The 23129-nt window shown below is 43.7% G+C and overlaps 1 protein-coding gene across 1 annotated transcript in view; it reads left to right on the forward strand.

The window, feature by feature from the left end:
* LOC133358593 (nectin-2-like) overlaps positions 1-23129 on the forward strand; it is a 31906-nt gene continuing 8777 nt past the window's right edge. The window contains exons 1-11 of the mRNA XM_061576961.1: positions 1-284; positions 3107-3463; positions 5901-6242; positions 8947-9246; positions 11416-11533; positions 13353-13573; positions 15795-15924; positions 16814-16862; positions 18820-18837; positions 19136-19269; positions 22749-22797. Coding sequence (XP_061432945.1) covers positions 245-284; positions 3107-3463; positions 5901-6242; positions 8947-9246; positions 11416-11533; positions 13353-13573; positions 15795-15924; positions 16814-16862; positions 18820-18837; positions 19136-19269; positions 22749-22797 — 1758 coding nt within the window. The 5' untranslated portion in view covers positions 1-244. The remainder of the gene's footprint in view (positions 285-3106; positions 3464-5900; positions 6243-8946; positions 9247-11415; positions 11534-13352; positions 13574-15794; positions 15925-16813; positions 16863-18819; positions 18838-19135; positions 19270-22748; positions 22798-23129) is intronic.

The following is a 23129-nucleotide window of genomic DNA, read 5'->3' on the forward strand; positions in this document are numbered from 1 at the left end:
TGGCTTCGTACTGCAACGATTCACAACAGCGCTTTTCCGAGACTTGTAGATTGTTTAAGCTGAGGTTTAACAAAGGTAGCGAAAGTGTTTAAAGACGAGTATGCAAACAGCCTAAATGCTCCCGAGTTGTTAGCCATGAAAGCCAGCTTATAATAAATTGTTTCAGTCTAATGTTTTTAATATAAGTAAAGTCAAGTCCAATTATAATTTCCTCGTTTCGAAAGGAATACGACTCTCAGAAGAAATGGGTTTTCGGAATCTTGAAATGTTCACGTTACTCTGTGGTAAGTTTCATTTGCATTATTATCACACTCACAAGCGCAAATCCGACACTTCTAGTTTACGGAGGTTTGTGGGAGGGAAAACAGCAAACTGAACAACGTGTAGGTTTTTCACAGCCAGTGTTATGAATCATAACTGAATTTTCAATCACGAACCGTGGCATGCAATTATTATTAAGGGCAAAAACACATAAAAGGCATAAGACAGGAGTTCGGGTCAAACACCAAAGGTAAAGACCCCCCAGGTAGCCTTGAAAAGACTAGTGGGGCACGTGCTATTAGCGAGCAGCACTGATGAAGGCTGGCACAGCACACGAGGGGGTTGGTGGCCAGCATCACACCCGGCCGCCTTTATCTCCCTTTTGGCGACGTTTACACACCACACTAGGTTCTGTACTCATTTGATGCCGAGTCGACCGAGGGGAGGCCCACGACCGGTTCAGATAAAATCGTCACCGGTGCTGGCCGAGAGCAGGAATCGAACTTGGGTCGCTGGGTTTGCAGCGCAGCGCAGCACAGCACGCTAACCGCTACTCTACAGCTTACCTAGCCACCATTGTCTCACTAAAAGCCAGTGTTTTATGATTATGACCCACACCACAAACACCACGACCACCATCACAGACAGCAGGCTGTATCGTATTGTTTGTGTAAGCATTCTTACCCCGTGCCCCTACTGAACGTCTGTGAAAAAGAGCTTTATAGCTCATCCGATTCCTCCTGCAGTATAAATACATATTCTGATTCTGAACCCGGGGTTGCCGGGTTTGCAGCGAGTCAACGACTGCACCACCGCTCACCACACGCACACAGACCTAACCACCTTTGTCTCACCAAAATCCAGTGTTTTATGATTATGACCCACAACACCAACACCACCACCACACAGCAGACAATATCGATGCGTGCACCACTGCCCGGTGCACACTAGCGTAATGTAGGATGCAGATTTCTGGGAGCTATAGGGAGGACGAGGGTTCAAGGTGGCGAGGGAGAGAGACTCTCTGGAGTTTGTACCAAGGAACCACATTGTTTGGGTCATTTGTTTACCCCTCTTGTACGTTGCACTGCTGTCGTGTTTTTGTATTGTTTGTTTGTGTAACTTTCTTACCCTGTACCCCAAATGGATATCGTCTAAAAAAAGAGCTTCATAGCTCATCGGATTCCTCCTGAAGTAAAAATACAGATTCTGATTCTGAAAAATATTCTGATACGGTGATCTTTGACGTCAAACCTCACAACCCTGTCAGGATGATGAACCCTTTACTTTCACACCGATCTACTGATTTTTCACAATGTGCTTAAGCGTGAGAACTGAAATGACCAGTAGCTAGGTTAGCAGTGTGTGTGTTTGTGCGCGTGTGTTGTAACTAGCAGAGCGGTATGGTAGCGGTTAGCGCTACGCTGCACTACGAACCCGGTGTCCTGAGTTCGCAATCGCGCTCACGGCCAACATTGGTGACGAACATCTGAACCGGTCCTAGGCCTCCCCTAGGTCGACTCAGCATCAAATGAGTAGCTGGTGCGGTGTGTAAACATCGCCACTGGGGAGACAAAGGCGGCCGGGCGTGGTGCTGGCCACCCACCCCCTCGTGTACCGTTTCGGCCTTCATAGGTGCTACTCGCTAATAGCACTTTCCCCTACAGTCTGTTAAGGCTATACGGGGGATGTTTGTCTTTGTTGTAACTAGTGTGTGGCCTTCTTGTGTTGACCCCAATGGGCTAAATAATCAAGCACCGTTCAGTGTAAATAAGACAAATACCCTTACCATAGTCACGACAGAACCAGTGAGCAGCTCGGTGCTATCGTGGCTTCTCGGTGTTGCACAATGTTAGATAAACACGTGACACTGAGCACTAGTATCAGCAATACGAAAGAGCAGTCATCGTTTTAAATGTGCAATCTAAACTTTACGTGATTTTATAAGTCCTGTTCGTGTAGTTGTCAGTAATCGCTCAACGTTTGACGAGGAGGGCACCTATGAACAGATTGGGATGTGGCCAGCAGTGATGATGGGTTCACTAATAAGTGAGTGCTCATACACGTATTAAATATTGTATTATTAATTTTAAATTGACGCAAAAACTTGAGATGTTCATTCACGGAAATGTTATAAATCGTTGGCTATGTTTAAACACAATATCCATTATTGACTAAGCACTTGTGCGAGTGTGGAACAGAGACGTGTCATCACGGTAAACGGATTCATAGAATTATACATGTCCAGAAATGGAAGAGTTTTATCCACCTCCGCTTCTACGGTGAACGGGATAGATGGATTTTGTGAGTTGAGATTATTTAGACATTTATGAAGTGTATCTTTACCATGTGGCCCCAGACAATCAATGTGTCATCCACATATCGAGTGTACTTCAAGCTAGTGCGTTTGCTTCAAAGTCTTTGATGTACATATTTGCCATCGCAGGAGACAAAGGAGAGCCAATTGCTGCTCCTTCCTTTTGTTTATAGAACTCACCTTTCCACGAGAAAAATGTGTTCTTTAGACAGTGCTCAGTTGGTCGTGGGATATCTTTGGGTAAACCTGTGTTCGTTACCATAATAAACAACACCTAGTTCGTGCTTTGACTGACTGGCTAACAACTCTCAACTAAAAATGTACAATTTAAAAACAAAACTCTTATCAACATGACTAACATTGAACTAACCAAAGATATGATGTCAGTCCTATCTAACTTTACTGTTGCCCCACGTACAATCCCTGTCGATGAGATAATTGCTGAAGTGGAATCGGTAGTTAGACATCTCCCACACAATCATTAGAACTTTGAGTGTCTTAACGCTCCTCTGTGTTCTACCCCTGCAGGTCTGGTGACCTTGGGAACCTCCCAAGTGGAGGTGGATCGTTTTGTGAGTGGTTGCAGGGGGCAAGGGGTCACCCTGAGATGCGTCTACACGGGGTCACAGACGCCTGGGAATATAACCTGGTGGCAAGTAAACGAAGACTCTTTAATGAGAATCGCCATTGCCCTTCCAAGTGAGTATAGAATTTACAATGACACAGACTTCTATGGGCGACTGAACTTCACGAACCTCAACTCTACACTGACGGACGGATCCATCCGCATTGAAGACCTGCGACTGAAGGACGAGGGAAACTTCACCTGCGGCTTTGACACTCTTGATAACGAAACTCAAGCAACAATCAGCCTGACTGTGAACGGTGAGCCTTTCTCGTGTTCAATGTGATAACAGTAACTTATCGATCTTTTATTCAATATCAGGTCGTGAGTTTAAATACCAGTCAGAGGAGGTAAGTTCAGCCCACCATTATCATCTCTCCAAGATCAGTAGAATGAAGTTAGAAATAGTTTCCAGAGAAATGTGGAATGTCCACCATCGTCTCATTGAAATTAATAGAGATGTTCATTTGGGGGTTGGAGGCTCAAATGAGCATCGGTGTGTAACAACATACCACCGATGATATTGTTGATGATTTCTGTTTCAGAATTGCAATTTGAACTTGCGTACTTATTTGTATGTAAGGGGCGCCACGGGGGCTAGGAGATGTTAACTTCCTCGCCTGGTATACAGGAGGTTGTGGGTTCGATCCCGACTGACGTCTATTGTATGTTTGCGGGTTTGCGGTGTCTCTCCCCGGAGTCGTGTGGATTATTTCTCTGGGTCCCTTGGTTGTTACCTCCACATTTAGAATCAACATGTGTATAGATTATTTTGTTAGTTTTCGTTGATTTTTTTCGTGTAATTTGCCTATCTTTCCTGTACTTTGTTTTCCTATCGTGTTTTTTCATTGTTTTTTGTGTTATAAATTTTTGACCCGATTCTACTGGACATCTGTGAAAAAGAGCTTTGTAGCTCATCAGATTCCTCCAGGATGAATACATATTCTGATTCTGAACTCGGGTCGCTGGGTTCACAGCGCAGCGCTGGCAACCACTACACCGCAATTCACCCAACCACCTTTGTCTCACTAAAAGCCAGTGTTTCATGATTATGACCCACAACACGCGCACACCAAAAAAGCTTTGATGTAAAACCTCACACACTTTCAGGATAATGAACCCTTTACTTTCCCACTGATTCACTGCTTTCTCACAATGTGCTTAAGCATGGGGACTGAAATGACCAGTAGCTAGGTTAGCAGTGTGTGTTTGTGTCTGTTGTTACTAATGTGGGGAGCGGTAGTGTTAGTGCGCTGCGCTATAAACCCGCCCCCCGAGTTCGATTCCGGCTCACGGCCAACACCAGTAACGATTATCTAAACCTGTCCTGGGCCTCCCCTAGGTCGACTCAGCCTCAAATAAGTACCTGGTGCGGTGCGTGCACATTGCCACTTGGGAGACAAAGGCGGCCGGGCGTGGTGTTGGCTACCCACCCCTTCGTGCACCGCGCTGGCCTTCATAGGTGCTTGCTAACAACACTTGCGCCAACAATGTGAAGGCTATACGGGGGGATCTTTGTCCTTGTTGTAACGAGTGTGTGGCCGTCTTGTGTTGGCCCCAATTGACTAAATACGCAAGCACCGTTCGGTGTAAATAAGACGAATACCCTTACCATAGTCACGACAGAACCAGTGAGCAGCTCTGTGCTACCGTGGCTTTTCTGTGCTGCACAATGTACGGTAATTCTCAGTAATAGCTCGATATTTGATGATGAGGGCACCTGTGAACAGACTGGGATGTGGCCAGCAGTAAGGATGGGCTCATTAATAAGCGAGTGCTAATACACGTATTCAATATTGTATTTTAGTTTTAAACTGACGCAAAACTTCAGATATTCTTTGAAGGAAATGTTAAAAACCATTGGCTATATTCAAACAATCTCCATCATTATCTCAGTATTTTTTCCAGGTTGGAACAAGTAGCGGTGTTCCATCACCGTTAAATTATTCATTCGCATAACGTTGCCATTTGTCTGTATAGTATGTATGTTGAACTTCTTTAGCACCATACGTAGCCAACCGTGCTGGAATTGTGTCCCCGTACGGAAAGTTATACCATTGACTAAATGTTGCCCATGGAGGCATCTGAGATCTACGGTGGATGATGCAGCAGCACATCGCACTGCAAGTGTGCAATGGACTATTAAGTTCTCAGGCGCGTGTCTGAGTTAATGATGACGTCACCCTGCTCCTGCCCTATATAAGAACGGGCGACACAGCAGAGACTCACCATTCTGGCGAATTGCCCGATGATGCTGGTTGCAATTACCAGCGAAACGTCGTACTACTCAAATTGTAAATGTTGTGGTTTCACGCTTCAACACACCGGTGGGCTAAAGCAGTGAACTATTTGTCTTTTGTCAACGTGACACTTTTTTACTGATTGGCCGTGTCGGGTGGTGGAGGGTTACGACACATTTATAAATAACGCGATCTAAACCCAAAAACGTTGATTATGGTCAGCACTGTCATGCTGGAAAGCTTCTGTCATGTGAATGTCCGGACGCTTTTAACAAATACAGACTTTCAGTTTATTTAAAATGTAAAAAAACATGTTGTAACATTTTCATTAGAAATAAAGTTATTGAGTATAAATCATTACTTGACGGATATCCCTCATATATCGTAAATGCATTGGAAAACTTTGAGTATCTTAACGCTCCTCTGTGTTCTATCACTGCATGTCTGGTGACCTTAGGAACCTCCCAAGTGGAGGCGGATCGGTTTGTGACTAGGAACAGGGGGCAAGAGGTCACCCTGAGATGCGTCTACACGGGGTCACAGACGCCCTTGAATATAACCTGGCAGAAAGTAAACGTTAACTCCTCGGTGGAAATCGCCATGGCCTCTCTCAGTGGTTACAACATTTTCAATGACACCGACCTCTATGGGCGACTGAACTTCACGAACCTCGATTCTTCACTGACGGACGGATCCATCCGCATTGAAGACCTGCATTTGAGGGACGAGGGAAACTTCACCTGCAGTTTTTCCACTTTTGATGACGAAGCTCAAGCAACAATCAGCCTGACTGTGAACGGTGAGCCGTTTTCATGTTCAATGTGATGGCAGTAACTTGTCGATCTTTATTTCACTGCCAAGTCGTGAGTTTACATACCAGTTGGAGGTAAGTTCAGCCCACCAACTGCGCTCGGCCGAGGTGTTGCTGATATTGGTGATATGAAGCATTATAGTTATGATTAGTGTATTATTCTTGATTTGAAGCTTTCGTGACTGCAGGAATCCATACTCTTTGGTTCTTTCGGTAAAGTCATGTAGGTAGAAAAATAATAGATCACGACGTTTCGATCGCAACACAAGCAATAATCATCAGGTGGGACAACCACAGCAAGTTTTTTTCTTATAATCCCACCTGATGATTATTGCTTTTGTTGCGATCGAAACGTCGTGATCTATTATTTTTCTACCTACGTGACTTTACCGAAAGAACCAAGGAGGATGAGTGTATTGTTGTATACACTATTACGAATACTTATTATGTAGGTTGGAGATGAATACAACATTATAACATGACTTCATGTTGTTATAATGGATATGCCCTTAGCAAATAGGAGATAGTGAATATTTGTCCATTCATATTTAAGAATTTACGTCTGAAATAAATGTTTTGGGAAACAACTTTGAATTAATGACATGAACTAATTGAAGAATTTAATAAAGAAGGCTACAGAGTTGGACTTACTTTAAAGACAGTAGACTCTCAATTATCCGTGTGCGTTTTATCCTATTTGCGGATTAACCGCACACCTGACATTTTGACATGAATTGATAACGCATGGAATTTTCCTTAAGCCCAAATAAAAAATTCAAAAAAACAGTTATACATTGTTATTCTTGGAAATGTTCATTACAAGTCGCGTTCTTAAACCGAACAAATATGTTGCTCCGGTTAGTTTGAAATCCACGTGATTGCATCTGCAGTACAGTGGTTGCAATATCGATACAACAGTGGGCTGAGTTTGATTGATTTTGATTGGCTGTGGCTCTGCTGTCATCCAATCAGTGGGCTGAGTTTGATTGATGTTGATTGGCTGTGGCTCTGCTGTCATCCAATCAGTGAGCTGAGTTTGATTGATGTTGATTGGCTGTGGCTCTGTAATCATCCACTCAGTGAGCTGAGTTTGATTGATGTTGATTGGCTGTGGCTCTGCCGTCATCCAATCAGTGAGCTAAGTTTGATTGATTTTGATTGGCTGTGGCTCTGCTGTCATTCAATCAGTGGGCTGGGTTTGATTGATGTTGATTGGCTGTGGCTCTGTAATCATCCACTCAGTGAGCTGAGTTTGATTGATGTTGATTGGCTGTGGCTCTGCTGTCACCTAATCAGTGGGCTGAATTTGATTGATGCTGATTTGCTGTGGCTCTGCTATTATCCACTTAGTGGGCGGACTCTTCGGCGAGGAAGTAAGTAAACTAATTTTCGTAATTTAAACAATTATACCCATATTAGTAGTTTTCGGCATAGAGATCCGTGGAAATGTTTTATATTTTTGGATTATCCGTGATTTCGAATTATCCGTGGCCATCCTCCCCGCCATTAGTTCGGATAATCGAGAGTCTACTGTATAAATAAAAATCTAAATATTTATTTATACTGGAGGAATCCGATGAGCTATAAAGCTCTCTTTCACAGATGTCCAGTCGATATGAAAAACAAATATCATGCACAGCAAGTTTGCTAAGCAAATTTAAATATTTGATGCTAGGACACAATTGGACAATACATCCGAGAGCGCATACCCTGGGCCAATTGTTGCATGCAGACTGGAATCAGAGTGATGAAACAAAGAGGTGGTGAGAGAGCAGATTTGGAGTGAGCTTTTGGAAAAATGAAATTGATTTAAAAAAAAGCCATATTCCAAGGGAGGAGATGAATATGAGAGATTGTTCTTTTTACGAACACATTTTTTTGCTGTCAAAATAGAAAAGTTTCAAAATGTGCAAAGACGCACGGGCAGGTGCATGCTTGGATTGATACCCTGGGAATCAGAAAGATAAATGCACGAACTAGGGAACAAACACAAAGTAGTGAATCATGTATCGGAAGTGGGCTTGGCAGGATAAAACGGTAGCTGCTGTTCGAGACTAAGTGGCAGCCAAACAGAAGGAACACTCCCCAAAAGGATGTGCACCACGGAGATGGAGTGATGGAATCATCTCGTGTGCAGGCGCTAGAATCAGTCGTTCTTAACCTGGGGTGCACGCACCCCCTGGGGGTGCAAGATGCCCTTTCTGGGGTTGCGATAAATGGGCAGATCTTTTTAGAAGGTAAATCGTCGAAAACACAAATCAAGCACGGTCACGTAAGTACAACTTCCGTTTCATCGAACCCTATGTATTTATTAACATTACATATTTTTTAACGATCGAGAAACAAGAGGGTGCAGGCTGCAGTAAAATGTTAAGAGCCACTGCGCTAAATGGATCGGTTTGGAATAAAAATAAACGTTTCGGATGGCAGCAGTTTGGGGGAAGTCTTCATTCAGAAGCAGACGCCGATGACTTTGCACTAATGAAGATGATGATGATACGATGGTCTTATAATAGCGATATGAATAGGGCACAATTATATAATGGCTAATATTTTATTAACGTAAATATAACAGATCATGATGGTGATTGTGCTCACGTTAGTAACCATGAGCCACACATTCAAATTCTACATTCCTATGACGAAAATAACGAGGCCTCCCGTTATTTTCCCCTTCCCTTCCGTGCCCCAGTTCCCCCGAAGGTCTTCCTGGAGTTGAGCCCATTCCAGTTGGTCGAGGGCATGGGGCTGGTGACCGTGGCCACGTACGTCGCTCTGGGAGGAAAGCCCGCAGCCTCCATCACCTGGAGTGGCCTCGATCAAGGCAGCTCCAACGAGACCACAGAGACGGAGCCCGACGGCACGGTGACGGTGATGAGTCGCTACTGGCTGGAGCCCACGTACGAGAGCCACGGGATGATACTCATCTGCAGGGTGGAGCACCCGGCCTTGGAGCGTCCTGTGGAGCACTCCAACATGCTTGACGTTCACTGTGAGTGGGGCACCGTGAAGGTTCAGGTTTGTTGTTGATCTCTATCCCGAATAAAGTAGCAGTGTGAGCACCATAGCCTCATCGTGCCAACCGCTGAATTGCAGAAACAGGTTGTCTGTTCGACTTTTGGCGTTGTCCTCTCGTCTACTTACACTGGTGGTGTCTCTGGTGTTGGCCAATTCGTTTTAAAGACAATGCATACATTATCAGAGCATGTTTGTTTGTATGTTTTAACACAAGTGTGTGCGGTTAATGCAGACTTGAATCCTCGCAAAAGCTATCTATTTGGTGTTTGAACATCTTAATAAACTCCTGTTTAATTTCAAGAAAGGATAAAACCTATTCTTATTTTTCATAGGTTGTCATAAGGCTGCGGAGATATGTGGCGGGCAGTGTCTGAAAATCCATTGCCCTGTACTTCAAATTGTTTTATTGAAACAATAAACGCAGGCCTAATACAGCATGTTGCAAAGCGGCAATAACCAGGTGATATTATCGTTATCTAAAAAGCAACCCCAACACGACTGATCCATTTAAGAGAAGCGTGGGGGGGGGGGGATAAAGGATGGGGATAGGTGGGTTCAAATGGAGGGGGAGGTGGTTGGGATAGGAGAAGTGGGGGGTAAGACCAGAGCCGGCCCAGCCACCAAGCGACCCTTGCAATTGCAAAGGGCCCCGTGGCCAGCAGAGGGCCCCCTAGAGTCACTGCTAGCTAGTGGGTGAAAAAAATCATACATCAAAGGGGCCTCCAACCAAATTTTGCTTAGGGCCCCCAAAGGTCTAGGGCCGGTTCTGGGTAAGACCAACTTATGGAGGGAGATTCTGAGCATGTGGGGGAGAGAGGGGGGGGAATAACCCTAAAATAATAATAAAACATTCATGCACCCATTGTGAGAAAAGCACTTTCCCTCCTCCAATCCGAACTCCTCTCCCACTAGGTCCTGGAGGGTTTTAGTTCAATAAAATAATAGGGGTTTCCCCCCTTTTTTCTGGCAACAAAACTGAAACCTTTTTACAAGGAATCATGTGTGCATTAACCACAATATACTTGTGGTGAAAATGCAAACAAAAAACACACTCTGATAACATATCAGTTTCAAGGACAAGAGTGTGTTTTTTTTGTTTGCACTTTGAACACAAGTATTGTGGTTAATGCACACATGATTCCTTGTAAAAAGGTTTCAGTTTTGTTGCCAGAAAAAAGGGGGAAAACCCTATCATTATATTTTGGTACTGGCAAAGGAGGTCTAATGATGTTTTTTATTCACCCCTCTTTTTTGGTCCATGCCTCCTGGCCCCCCTCATCATCTGGCTCGCTCACTTCAGGCTCTGTAACAAGGGGGGGGGGCATCTGGCTTAAAATTCGATCCTCATTTCCCTTGAGCTTGTGACTCGGCTCTGTGTTCCACGCTCGCATGCGCGAGGAGAGTATTACACCACTTTAGGGGCTGTCCATAAATGACGTCACGCGATTTTGGACGATTTTTGACCCCCCCGCCCCCCCCCCCCCCCCTCGTCACACGGCGTCACAAAAAGTCAGACCGCCCCTCAAATATGACGTCAAAAAGCTTTCCCCCCCCCCCCAAAACCATATTTCCATTTTGAAAATAAAACATGCTTCAAATCGCGTAACTATTGTCATTGTAGTGCGTATTTAATGTGGCGCTGCACTCTGATGTTGTAGGAGTGTTGTTATAACAATTCTATATTTATTTAAAGTTGCGCATTTTGATTTGACGTCACATTTCTCAAACCCCCCCTCCCCTCGTCACACATCGTCAAAAATGTCTGACCCCCCCCCCTCCCCCAGGTGCATGAGGTTATTTATGGACGGCCCCTTAACACGTAATAGTAGTAGGGCTTTCGCGACAAATATCCATGAGAGAGATGTTTGGGTTAGATCACGCTAGTATTAATGCATCATTAATCCCGCCACCACCCGACACAGCCAATTAGTAAGGTTTGTCACGTAAATAAAACGTGCTAATTCGTTACTAGTTCAGCATACTGGTGCGTTGGAGAGTGAACCCACAACATTTATAATTCGAGTATGACGTTTCAACGGTAAGGCCATGCTACTCCTATATGCTGTCCGCAATTAGAGACCGTGAACATTTAGCAGCACTTAAAGGAGCCCTCGACTGCACCTGTTGCCTCCACCATTCGCAGACAAACCCAGAGTGAGCATCGCCGGCTACCATGGCGATTGGTACGTGGGGAAGGAAGGAGCCTCGTTGAGTTGCGAAGCGGACACGAACCCCAGCATCACGCACTACCTGTGGCGCAGGTAAGCGACCGCAATAAGAGTGTGACGAAGATGAGTTTCATAACAATTGCTCCGTAGATGCTTTGCACCAGTAACGGAGCCCGCACTGGGTTCTGCATTTGTATCGGGGTGTCTACCAAGCCTCCCGATTGAATATGGCTACATCAGATGCAGAGTCAGTACACCGCTGAGATCCTCAATCGAGATTTCAGATGCCCACGTTTCATTTTACTTTGCGTTGCTTACAAGTGGACACAAACACACATTTTTGTTCAAGCAAAGTACCCTTTCGCATAATAAACCAGTAACTGGTCATAAACTAACACCAGCCGTTGGCTCAAGCTTCACAGTTGACGGGAGAGGGTTGTGTACGGGCGACTCCTCATATGACGCACCGTGAATGCGCTCCCGCGTGAGGCGAATGATACGTTAAGGCGAAAAACAATTTCGCCATAAATAATGTCGTCACGGTAAAGTCTGGCGAGCTACGATATGCTACGACTACTCGGCACACCGCGCAGTGAGGTGGCGGGGACAAATAAACCCAGGGCAGGTCGCCACTTTACTGCACAGTTCCTTGGACTGCATCGCTCAAGAAAGTCGTTAATCGTCGACCGCTCAGACATCGCGTTATAATAGGGCACGTTCCGCATTGTGCCAAAAGCGTTCCCTAATGGCAGAGCCGCGTTATAGTGTGAACACCGCCACGCGTCAAGCAAGGGCTTGTCCATATTAGTACGTGTTTAGCACTTAAGGGTAATAGAAAGTTGATCTCTACGCTAACCGTGCCCTCGAAATCAAACTAATGTAGAACTTTAGGCTCTGGGATCGATGGTGAAGGCCCCTGCCCCTCCGAGACCGCCCTGAGACTCTCGTTGCTGCTCTGGCTGCCTCGGTGGTACTTTGCCCCGTCGTTGGTTCTGGTCTCGGATTGTTTCCATCTCAGGCTCTGCCAGCCATGGTGTTGGCTCTCCCGCTCTCTCTCTCTCTCCCAGATCTCCAATGCTTCCTTCCCGTGTCCACCATCGCTTCTTCCATAATCTACGAACGAATCTGCGTCAGTGGTCTTGAAATGCAGTTGTTATCGTCGAGTAAAAGCAATCAACCTCCAGGCAAAAAATTGCTGCATCTAGGTTTGACAATATAGCTACTAGTTTTTCGACTGTATCCAGTCATAAGCATCTAATCCATTATTTCTGCCAAATTCCCAGGCATGATATAACATCATTAGAATGTACTTAATTCACTCTGTCGGTCACGATGAGATTCACTCTGCTATTGAACAGACAATTGAGTGGATAACAAATCAAAAATGACATTTAATCTGCTATTAATGCATACGAAAGAAGTCTTGCAGTCACACTTGTCTACATATATTAGCCCTTTCCCATTCTGATTCCATTCCAATGTATGTAATCGCAACGGTACGCCATCATACATGTACGTCATTGGAACGGAATCAGATGCACGATGACGTACATGTACGATTGCGTGCTTCCGATTTCGTTCCGAAGACGTACATGTAGGTCATCGGAATGTAATTGGAAGTAAAAATCCATGTGGTCGTGTCGCTACAATTTTCTGCAGAGAGTACCAATGTCTTTAAAAATAGCAGCGCTACTACTACGCCTCTCTAAATAAAATTAACGCTGAACCCGCTCGCGCATTCCGAGATTCAGCGATGAATGGGACACCCCACCCTGCAGCTTGCAGATGTCTGGGAATGGGGAAAAGGGTTCACAGCTCATTCGAATTTCTCTTCGCAGTTTCTGCAGCAAGTGTAATCGCACGATGCTCACCGCGTGTCGTGCTCCCTGTGTTCTGGTGTGCTTGCTCTTAGGCAAGACGGCTCCATGCCCAACGAGATAGTTGTGAGCGGCAACTCACTGTCCTTTGAGCGGCCGCTAGTGGAGTCAGACTCTGGGTCGTTCTCCTGCTGGGCCAATAACTCGGTGGGCTGGGGCGAGGCGGTGGTTATCATTACCATTCAGCCAGGTACAACCACCGCTGCTATAACAACAACTACAGCCACTACGCCTGTGGCAACCCCAACAATACCAGGTATTCGCACGAAACTGACTTTCCTTATGTAGAAAACTCTCACTGGCACCAAAAGGTACAATAGATGGTTCCTGTTTCAGCACCAAAGCAGTTAACTACGGTGATGTCCATAGTGCTGGAATGTTCTCACCATGTACGTGTGGGGTTTATCCAGACATTTATTCGCTCTAATTAATAATACTAAAGCTATATAGTATTTACTGGGTCAACTTTTGACGTGAAATAATGGCTCACCTACTCAAGTTGATGACCTCCTAGTTTCAAACACTTTCTCACAATATGCTCAAACGTGAGGATTGCAAATGACCAGATAACGGTGCACGTGTGTGGTTCCTATGTTTTTTCCCAATTAGTTGGGACAATTATTCGCGCACCATTTGATGTGAACAAGACAACTGTGTATTTTATACACCGCAGCACTAGGCATAGAGATCAGTATTTGGATAGAAAATATAATGGGTAGGATTTTCTCCAGGCATGATCGTTCCTTTATCAGCTGCAAGAATTTTGCAGCCTGTTAGACAGTCCTTTGTAGAGGGCGCTGATATATATCACCAAGAAACCCAGCAACATTGAATGGGTCATATCCTGCTGATAAAAGGGTTGCTGGAAAACGTTGATGAAAAAACTAAACTATTTAAGAACTATTTTTTATTTTACCAGATAACGCCCACTGAGCTATATAGCTGTTTTTCAGAAGCGACCTGGCAATGACAAACAATAGCTCAGCGATGTGGCTTATTATCATGTGGAAATTATTAGCAGCAAAATACTCCAAACGCGTGATTCTAAATGCGGAGGAAAAAAATGGAGGGCCCAGAGAAAATCCACACGATCACGCGGAGAGAGAGAGACATGCCAACTCCAAATATACAGCAGGTTTTCATCTTCTTGGTTCTTTCGGTAAAGTCACGTAGAATGGAAATAATAAAATAATAAAAATAAAACATTATAAAATACAATTCTCACGACATTTCGGCCACAATGCAAGCAGCCGTCCTCAGGTGAAGAACAGGTCTGTCGATAAGACGTGACTTTACCGAAAGAACCAAGAAGATGAATCCCTGCAGTCACGAAAGCTTTAAATTGAAATTTATACAGTAGGTGTTAGTGACGGGATTGAACCTACAACCTCCTATACACACACAACTCCTTTAAATATTACCGAGTGTGGGGGAAACTTACGGATGTTGAACTTTGAGTCTGGCCTTACACAAGGAAGCAAAGGGACCTCTCTGTATCAATCATTCCACTGTCCGAACTGACCCCAGTTTATCACTTTGGGCAAATACACGACAGGTACTTTCCCAGGCTATATATTACACTTGGCCATTATCTACCTGAATCGTCCCACTGCGAGTGAAATCATGCCACTTCATACTTCAGCGATTCACAACAGCGCTGGCCTAGACTTGAGATGTTTGTTTGAGGTTTATTAAGAGAGCCCAACCAGTGAAAGTTTTTTGTATTAATATTATATATACACGACTAAACAGAGGCCAAATGTGTGGGTTTAACTTTTTTTTGTGGGTGTCTATACCAAATGCATTTATTCATCATGAAGGTGCACATAGGAGGTAGTGTAGAAGGTACACAAATGGTTATAATTCACAATCTCATTAGATCTGGTGAGTTAAGAAGAATTGACCGTGGTTAATACCAATAAAGGCTTTTTGTTTAGAGCAGTGGTTCTTAACCTGGGGTGCATCACGCACCCCCTGGGAGTGCTTGATGGCCTTTCTGGGGCTGCAAGACATAGCCAGATTTTTTTTAAAGGTAAATTATGGAAACACAAAGGAAGCACGGGCACTTAAGTACAACAACTTTGTTTCATCAAACCCTATGTATTGATTAACATTATTTTTTCTTAAATGAGTGAGAACCAAAGAGGGCCAGGCTGCAGTAAAGGTTACGAACCACTGGTTTAGAGTATCTGGCTAGACGGCACCAGACCATTCACAGCTCCCAACTGGAAGCACATAGGTTGTAATCCTGCTTATCAGTCGACTTATACCTTGGGTGCCCTTCTGGGGGGAACGATCCTGTCATAGGAATGTGGAATTTGACACTGCCATCTCACAACGACTGACATGTGAAATAAGAGCTGCACGTGAAAAAAAATAACGGGACTCTGTGAGAGTGTACGTTTTATAATGAATGCATCGTTATTACTGTAAAGGGATCTGTGGGGACTCACACCAGCCATGTTGCTGTCTTACAGGTGGTGGTGGTGAAGGTGGCGTTGAGCCCTGGGTTATAGCTGTTGCCACCGTAGTGCCACTGATAGCATTAGTGGCAGCGGTGGGAGCCATTTACTACTTCTGCTTCCACAAGAACAGGAAACCTCTTAAGTGAGTTTCTGACAAGAAAACGCGTATACAGTAGTCCCTCGGTAAACAGTGGCCATCGTTTAATGTTTTTTGCGGTTTAAGATTCGCCTCCCATAGGAGATCCCATGTTGATTAATGGTACGTTTACGTTGTTGCACGTGGGGTGCCAATTTCGGCCAATCAGAGCGCTTGTAAGTGGGGGCTGAGCCGTGCCCTCAGCCAATCAGTGACACTGATATGAGCGTTTCGACCTCGACTGGCTTTGTTTAAGATTACGTTTTCTGTTTCGGCAGAAATGTAATTCCTATATTCTATTACCAATTATTTCAGTTAACAGTAATTTTCGTGGAATGGATTAAAAACGTTACCATAGTAGATAAATACATATTTAATTAGAAATGTCACGGAAACTGGATTCAGTCCCGTCCGTAAAATCCGAACAAATCATTGGCGAAATCTTCTGAGAGAGTGACTCGAGTTACGTTAATGGAATCTTGCTGAAGTTGGGTTCCCCGTTAATTTATATTTGAACCCATTTCACGTAACGACATTATCATATCCACGCGTATGGCTTCAGCCCCTATAGGGTGACATCACCCAATAGAAGCTTAGTGACGCCATGAAACTAATACGGCATATATATACAGGGTGCTTCAAACATTTTTGTTTTAAATTTGCAACAATGCCACAAGAAATGTGCCTCCAGGCTCTGGAAACCACCTGGAGAAGATTCCAGGCATGTGTTGACAATGACTTTTAAAGCTATTGGCATACATTTGTTAACATGTTACAGTGTATTATCAGTTCTTTTTCCACTAAAAACGATAGTCCCATATAAGTGTCAAAAAAATGTAAGCACCCTATATATATTCACATAACATTGCGATATTACGTGTTTCACAATCTGTAGGCGAAAGGATGATGGTGAAAATGATCAGCAAAGAGCTCCAGTTGAAATGGTAAGTGTTCTTATTTTTCATATACTGGTATTGCCAAAAAAGTTCCCATGATATAGCTGCTCACCCCGAGCTATAAATGTGATAATGGCTTCCCTTTGTACTGTTTGCCTTTTGGCGTTCTCTGGTCTGACACTGGTAAGACTAGGCCATAAAGAAGGCTGTCTCTGGTGTAGGCCAATCCGTTTCAAAGACAATGCTTGTATTATTATCAGATCATTTGTGTTTACATGTAGACCACAAGTACGTGTGGTTAATGCAGACTTGATTCCTTGCAAAAGGTTTCGATTTGGTGTTTGAACATCTAAACGCAACTCCTGTTTTATTTCCAGAATGGGTAAAACCTATTATTATTATTTTTTATACCACGTTCATCAACACTGCCTGTAAGTTTGCGGAATGCCCTTGAAATAAAAAAGAGCTTCTTAGCTCTACAGGATTTACTCGATGGGAAATAAAATGGAAATTCTGATGAAAAAGCCTACATGAGGCGCCACGGTGGCTAGGAGATGTTAACTACCTCGCCTGGTTTACAGGAGGTTGTGGATTCGATCTCGACCCTGAAGCCGCCTGTATATTTGGAGTTTTCATGTCTCTTCCTCCCCATGGTTGCGCGAATCTTTCCGTCCACAATAAGAATGACCATGCGTTTAGAGCATTTGGCTGCTATAAATTTCCACGTGATAAGCCACCTCACTGAGCTATCATTTGTGAGAGCCAGGTTGCTTCTGAAAAAGATCGACACAGCTCAGTGGGCCTTACCTGGTAAAATACAAAATAGTTTAGTTTCATAGTTTATAATTCAGAGCTGTCGAGTACAACTGCGAAAAAGCTGCACTTGTTGTCATGCCAAGACATTTCTGGCGACAATCAGAATGATTCACCCAGTTAAAATGGGTGGCTTCTACTCTCCAGGTCAACGTTGCTGCTCGTCCTCTGCTTTGAAGAGCCACTTTTATTCCACGACCCTTCAACACCACACACACACACAACAACCGCCATTCTCCACTAAGTGGCGGTGTAATCACAACGGTGCTTGTGCCAGGCTATGTGCACTTTGAGGTCACGTGAAGTGTCGAATGCCCGCTAGCAGGAGGTCATTGGATAGACCCAGGTGCCATGGGTTGACTGACTGAGATGACTGGCCGATGCATTACCTGTGCCCCCTACTGTGCCAACACACACAGTACAACCCACAAATACATTGAAAAACATTGAACAACAGTGGTGCTACATCACTTCCTGCCATATGATGTCTGTGACCCGATATTCCTGGAATGTCACTTCCTGGTGGAGTTAGTGCAATGCCATGGAGTGCTAGATCGGTTATGGAATAACAGTCATTGCCAATTGACTATAAGCAAGACCAACGCCTCCATCCCACTGTAGTTGAGCGAATTATTAGGCGCAATTTTACACGTAGGCTTTCACGACCGAATATTATTGTAAATAAATACAATTTTGGGTTACATCAGGAGCCTTTAGTAAGAGCTGATAATGCTGGATGTATTCTCCAGAAGAAAAACCTCGTATACAATTGTCACAATGTTGCTTGGGGTTTTTCAACGTTGCGGTTTGCTGTTGAACCAATATTTGCCAACGTGACAACTCGATTTGATTGGCGACCCGAGTTCTAGTCCCACCCACGACCAACACCGGTGACGATTATCTGAATGGGTCCTGGGCCTCCCCTAGGTCGACTCAGCCTCATTAGTACTTGGTGCGGTGTACTAACATCACCACTGAAGAGTCAAAGGCGGCCTGGCCTGGTGCTGGCCATCCACTCCCTCTTGTGCCGTGCCGTCCTTCCCAAGCACTGCTCACTAACAGCACTTGCCTCCCCAGCTTGTGAAAGCTAAGGGGGAGATCGTTGATGTTTTATGTGTGTGTGTGCGTGCGCATGTGCTCCCGTGTGTGTGCGCAATTGTGGGGACTCATTGCACCGCTTCCGACAATCAAGCCAGCATCAGGATTCAAGGTAAGTGAAAATAAAACATTATTTTCCTATTCATGTTGCTGTGTTTTGTTTGAATTACTATAGAATATTTATGACAGCATTGCATGCAAATGTACAATATTTCTTATTCATGAGTTTAACAATGCTTTACTTTTTTGTGTTGAACCGAACACACATCTTTTAACACTAATCGTATGTGCATTAAAATGCAGTACCATTATTGTGCCCGACTTACGAACGGACCGAAGGAGGAATGGAACCCTGTTCGTAAGTAGAGGACTGCATCGTACCTCTTAATTTTTTCCCTCCCCCCTCTCAGCAGCAACACAAAGAGCATGCGTACGAATACATCGACAAGCTGCCACCCGGCAGTGCGGTGTTAGAACGGCCACCCCTTGGCAGTGCCACAGCAATGCCTGTATATGACGCTGTGCCTGAACAACTCTCTTCTTGGTATGTCCGAGCATTCAAGCCGGGTTTTCTATATATGGCCGTCCATAAATGACGTCACGCACCTGGGGGGGGGGGGGGTCAGACATTTGTGACGCTGTGTGACGAGGGGGGGGGGGGGGTGAGAAATGTGATGTCACATCAAAATGCATAATTTAAAATAAATATAGAATTGTTATAACAACACTAATTGTTATAACAACACTCCTACAACATCAAAGTGCAGTGCCACATTAAATACGCACCACAATGACAATAGTTTAAAGCGATTTGAAGCATGTTTTATTTTCAAAATGGAAATATGGTTGGGGGGGGGCAGAGCTTTGTGACGTCATATTTGAAGGGGGGTCTGACTTTTTGTGACGCCGTGTGACGAGGGGGGGGGGGGGTCAAAAATCGTCAAAAATCGCGTGACGTCATTTATGGACGGCCCCTATGGACTTTAATAGCAGCCTTTCTTCTGTTTGTTTCGATGGTGAGAGCTCACCAAATGTGTGATTTGACGACTCACGGATGTATCATTTACAGTTAGGTTTTGTAAATAATTTGGTATGCAGGGTATTTAATTGGCACTCCATTGGCACTTAAGCTACTATTGTTTATTCTTCACAAGAACTGTAGATTATGCATACATACATATATACATACATTGTAGTCTCTAGCAATATGCCTGTGGGTTGTTGCCACGCTTAGGAAGCTCAACTCATCACTGGAAGGTTGTCAATTCAAATACTTTTTTTAAAGAGCTTTAGAGTTCATTGTTCATCTTCCAAGATAAATATACTGATTCTGAGTGGATAAAATAAGCATCACTTTGCGAGCTTCAGAATGATCGTGATTTATATCCGTGAAATATTGCTCGTGTTATAAATTGCGTTCTCTATTTACAAGTCCAAACAAACTGGCTACCATTTTCACGCCGAATGGCGATTGCCTGAAACTAGCGTAAGTCGCTTTTGCTGTAATTTTCTTGACTTAATTGCAAAAAAATAGAATATATCAATATATCAATGGTTTGCAGTACTGTACTTCATTACATTTTTACTAATGTCGGATATATACGTATATATATACGAGTCACCCCTGCTCATGCAAATTCCTACACTCCTGTCCAAACATTAAGCGAATTTAGTTTTCAGCCAATCCACGAAAGTAATGTTCTGAAACAACTGTCCTACCTCAAAGGGTCCTCCTCTACCGGAGCAGATAGTATTCCCGTCTTTGCTCTACTAACTGTTGGTCACCTAATATACAAACCTATAGCCCATATTTTCAACCTGTCCATCAAAGAAGCATCAGTTCCTCTAGAATGGAAACATTCCTATGTTCGTCCACTTCACAAAGGGGGCCCTAAAGATGATCCAAATAACTACCGACCTATCTCAATTTTGTCCCCGTTGATGAAAATTTTTGAAAAATTATTGACCTACCAAATTAACAGTTTCCTGTCCGCCAACAATCTATTACATCTAAAACAATCTGGGTTCCGAAAAAAATACAGCACCACATCTGCTGCATTAGACTCTCTGAATCACATTTACAGTAGCCTTGATAATAAGCAGTACTGCGCCTGTCTTTTTCTTGACTTGTCCAAAGCTTTTGATACAGTAGACCACAACATCCTGCTTAGTAAAATAAGTTGCCTCGGTTTTTCCGAAAACACAGTAAAATGGTTAAAAAATTACCTCTTTTCTCGCACCCAAACTGTATTCACAGATGGTTGGAGGTCAAACAGTGTTAAGATAACAAAAGGGGTTCCACAGGGTTCCATTCTCGGCCCCCTCTTGTTTTCTCTTTATGTAAATGACTTGGGCACTGAACTGGATTATTCCAGGGTAAATCTTTTTGCAGATGACACGGTACTAATTACTGCTGGCCGCTCTCCAGATGACGTGATTGCTAAGCTCCAGAGTGATTTCAACAAACTACAACATCAGCTAGTTGCTCTTAAACTAGTCCTAAATCCTGCCAAAACCAAGGTGCTATGCTTCTCACCAGGACTAAAGCGGGAAGTTATTTTTCCCCAATTACATACCTTAAATAATGATCAAATAGAGCAAGTCAAGATCTATAAGTATCTTGGGGTCATCCTGGATTCAAAACTGAATTTTGAAGATCACATTGATTATATTGGGAAAAAGACAAAAATTAAAATTGGTTTTCTATATCGACACAAGCACTGCTTCCCTCCTATGTTCCGTTTGGAATTGATTAAAGCTACCGTACTGCCTCTACTTGATTACTGTGACATTGTGTATAAATCAGCCCCAAGTACTGTACTGAAGAAGCTTGACTCAATGTATCACTCGGCCTTAAGATTTGCATTGAACTGCCCATATAGGACTCACCACTGTGATCTCTACATTGGGTCAAACTTAACATCTCTGAATGTTCGACGGCTTGTGCACCAGATCTTATTTATTCATGATGTACTTGCAAAAAAATCTGCAGATTACCTGCTGGATCTCGTCTCTGTTTCAAAGAACAAATTTGACCTAAGGTCTACACTCATTTACCAGCTTAATATTCCCTATTGCCGTACATATACTGGAGGAAGGGCCTTTGCTATTGATGCTCCCAGGGTCTGGAATGCTGTTGCAAATAAATTGAAACTTGAGTCACTACCTATGAGATCTTCACTCAAAACTGCTTTAGAGGAGTTGTACACCCCTAGCTGCCAGTGCTATTCAGTGACCTAAAATAAATGTTTCGCTCCGGATGATCGCTACAAAGTATGACCTGTGTTTTGATTTAGTGTGCTGATCTTAAAGGTGCATTGAAAAATTACAATACTCCGATTGATGCTCCTGCTGTTGTGGAGTGACTCATGCAGCCAGCTATGGCTGCAGGGTTTTGGTAGTACATGTTGTTTATGCCATTTATTGTGAAAATTCCGTCAGTTCCTATGATTGCTTTTTCATTGCCTTCATGGCTTTATTTTGGTGATTTCGAAAAGTGTATTGGTTTAGCCATGTTTGTGTTGTTGTAGTACAGAGTTAGACTGATGGCCTTAATCTAAGTTGTCTTGTGGTGTTGTTGTTGTTTGACTTGCATCCCACTGGGATTTTTGCACACAGCGTTGGTGTACGGTGTTTTTTCTGCAATATTTTTGCTGTCTTTTTCTTGGATTTTCTGTTTGCACTTAGTCACATATTCACTTAAGATGTTTTTTTGTTCATGTTTTTGTTTTTTGTTTGTTGCGGTTGCACCCGATTCAAGAGCTGAATGGCTCACAGGGCTATACCTAATAAATGAACTTGAACTTGAACTTGAATACGTTGGCAATTGAAAGTGATACAATTTGACAACACAAAGTCAGGGTAGAAGTTGACGTGGTTATTTCTCCAAAGAAAATTATAGCGGAAGACAACACACAATCACGAGCCACTCATACTCCCTGTGTTGTTATGCAACTATTAAAATAACTTGTCGATTTTAATATTTTAATTCATTAACCTTTTTAAAAAACTTCACTCTTTCAGGAACCCCACGCAACATCTGGATGAGAGAATAATGAATTCTACTGAAACGGTGGGGTGAATTTATTTTGCTGCCTGCCTCTACCAATACAGTGAATATAATTAGAAATGTCGAATGTCGTTGAGATCCTACCTGTTTACACATTGAACGCAGCTGCATTGCATCCCATGTCTCTTACTAAATACCTCGTGAATCCTATAATGCGTTTGCTTTCTCTTGTATTCACCGTGACAAAAGTGTTCAGGCTTTTGAGTTTGGGTCCGTGCATAAGATGCTAAGAATTTCACGTGAGTAAGTTAGCCGGATGGAGGTTCGGGAGACAGGGACCCAGGATGAGGGGAATAACCCTACAGACTAGACAGGAGCTGGACTCGGAGGGGTGG

Source organism: Lethenteron reissneri, chromosome 62 (genome assembly GCF_015708825.2).
Source record: "Lethenteron reissneri isolate LAM-NWPU_2019-01 chromosome 62, ASM1570882v1, whole genome shotgun sequence".
NCBI lineage: Eukaryota > Metazoa > Chordata > Hyperoartia > Petromyzontiformes > Petromyzontidae > Lethenteron > Lethenteron reissneri.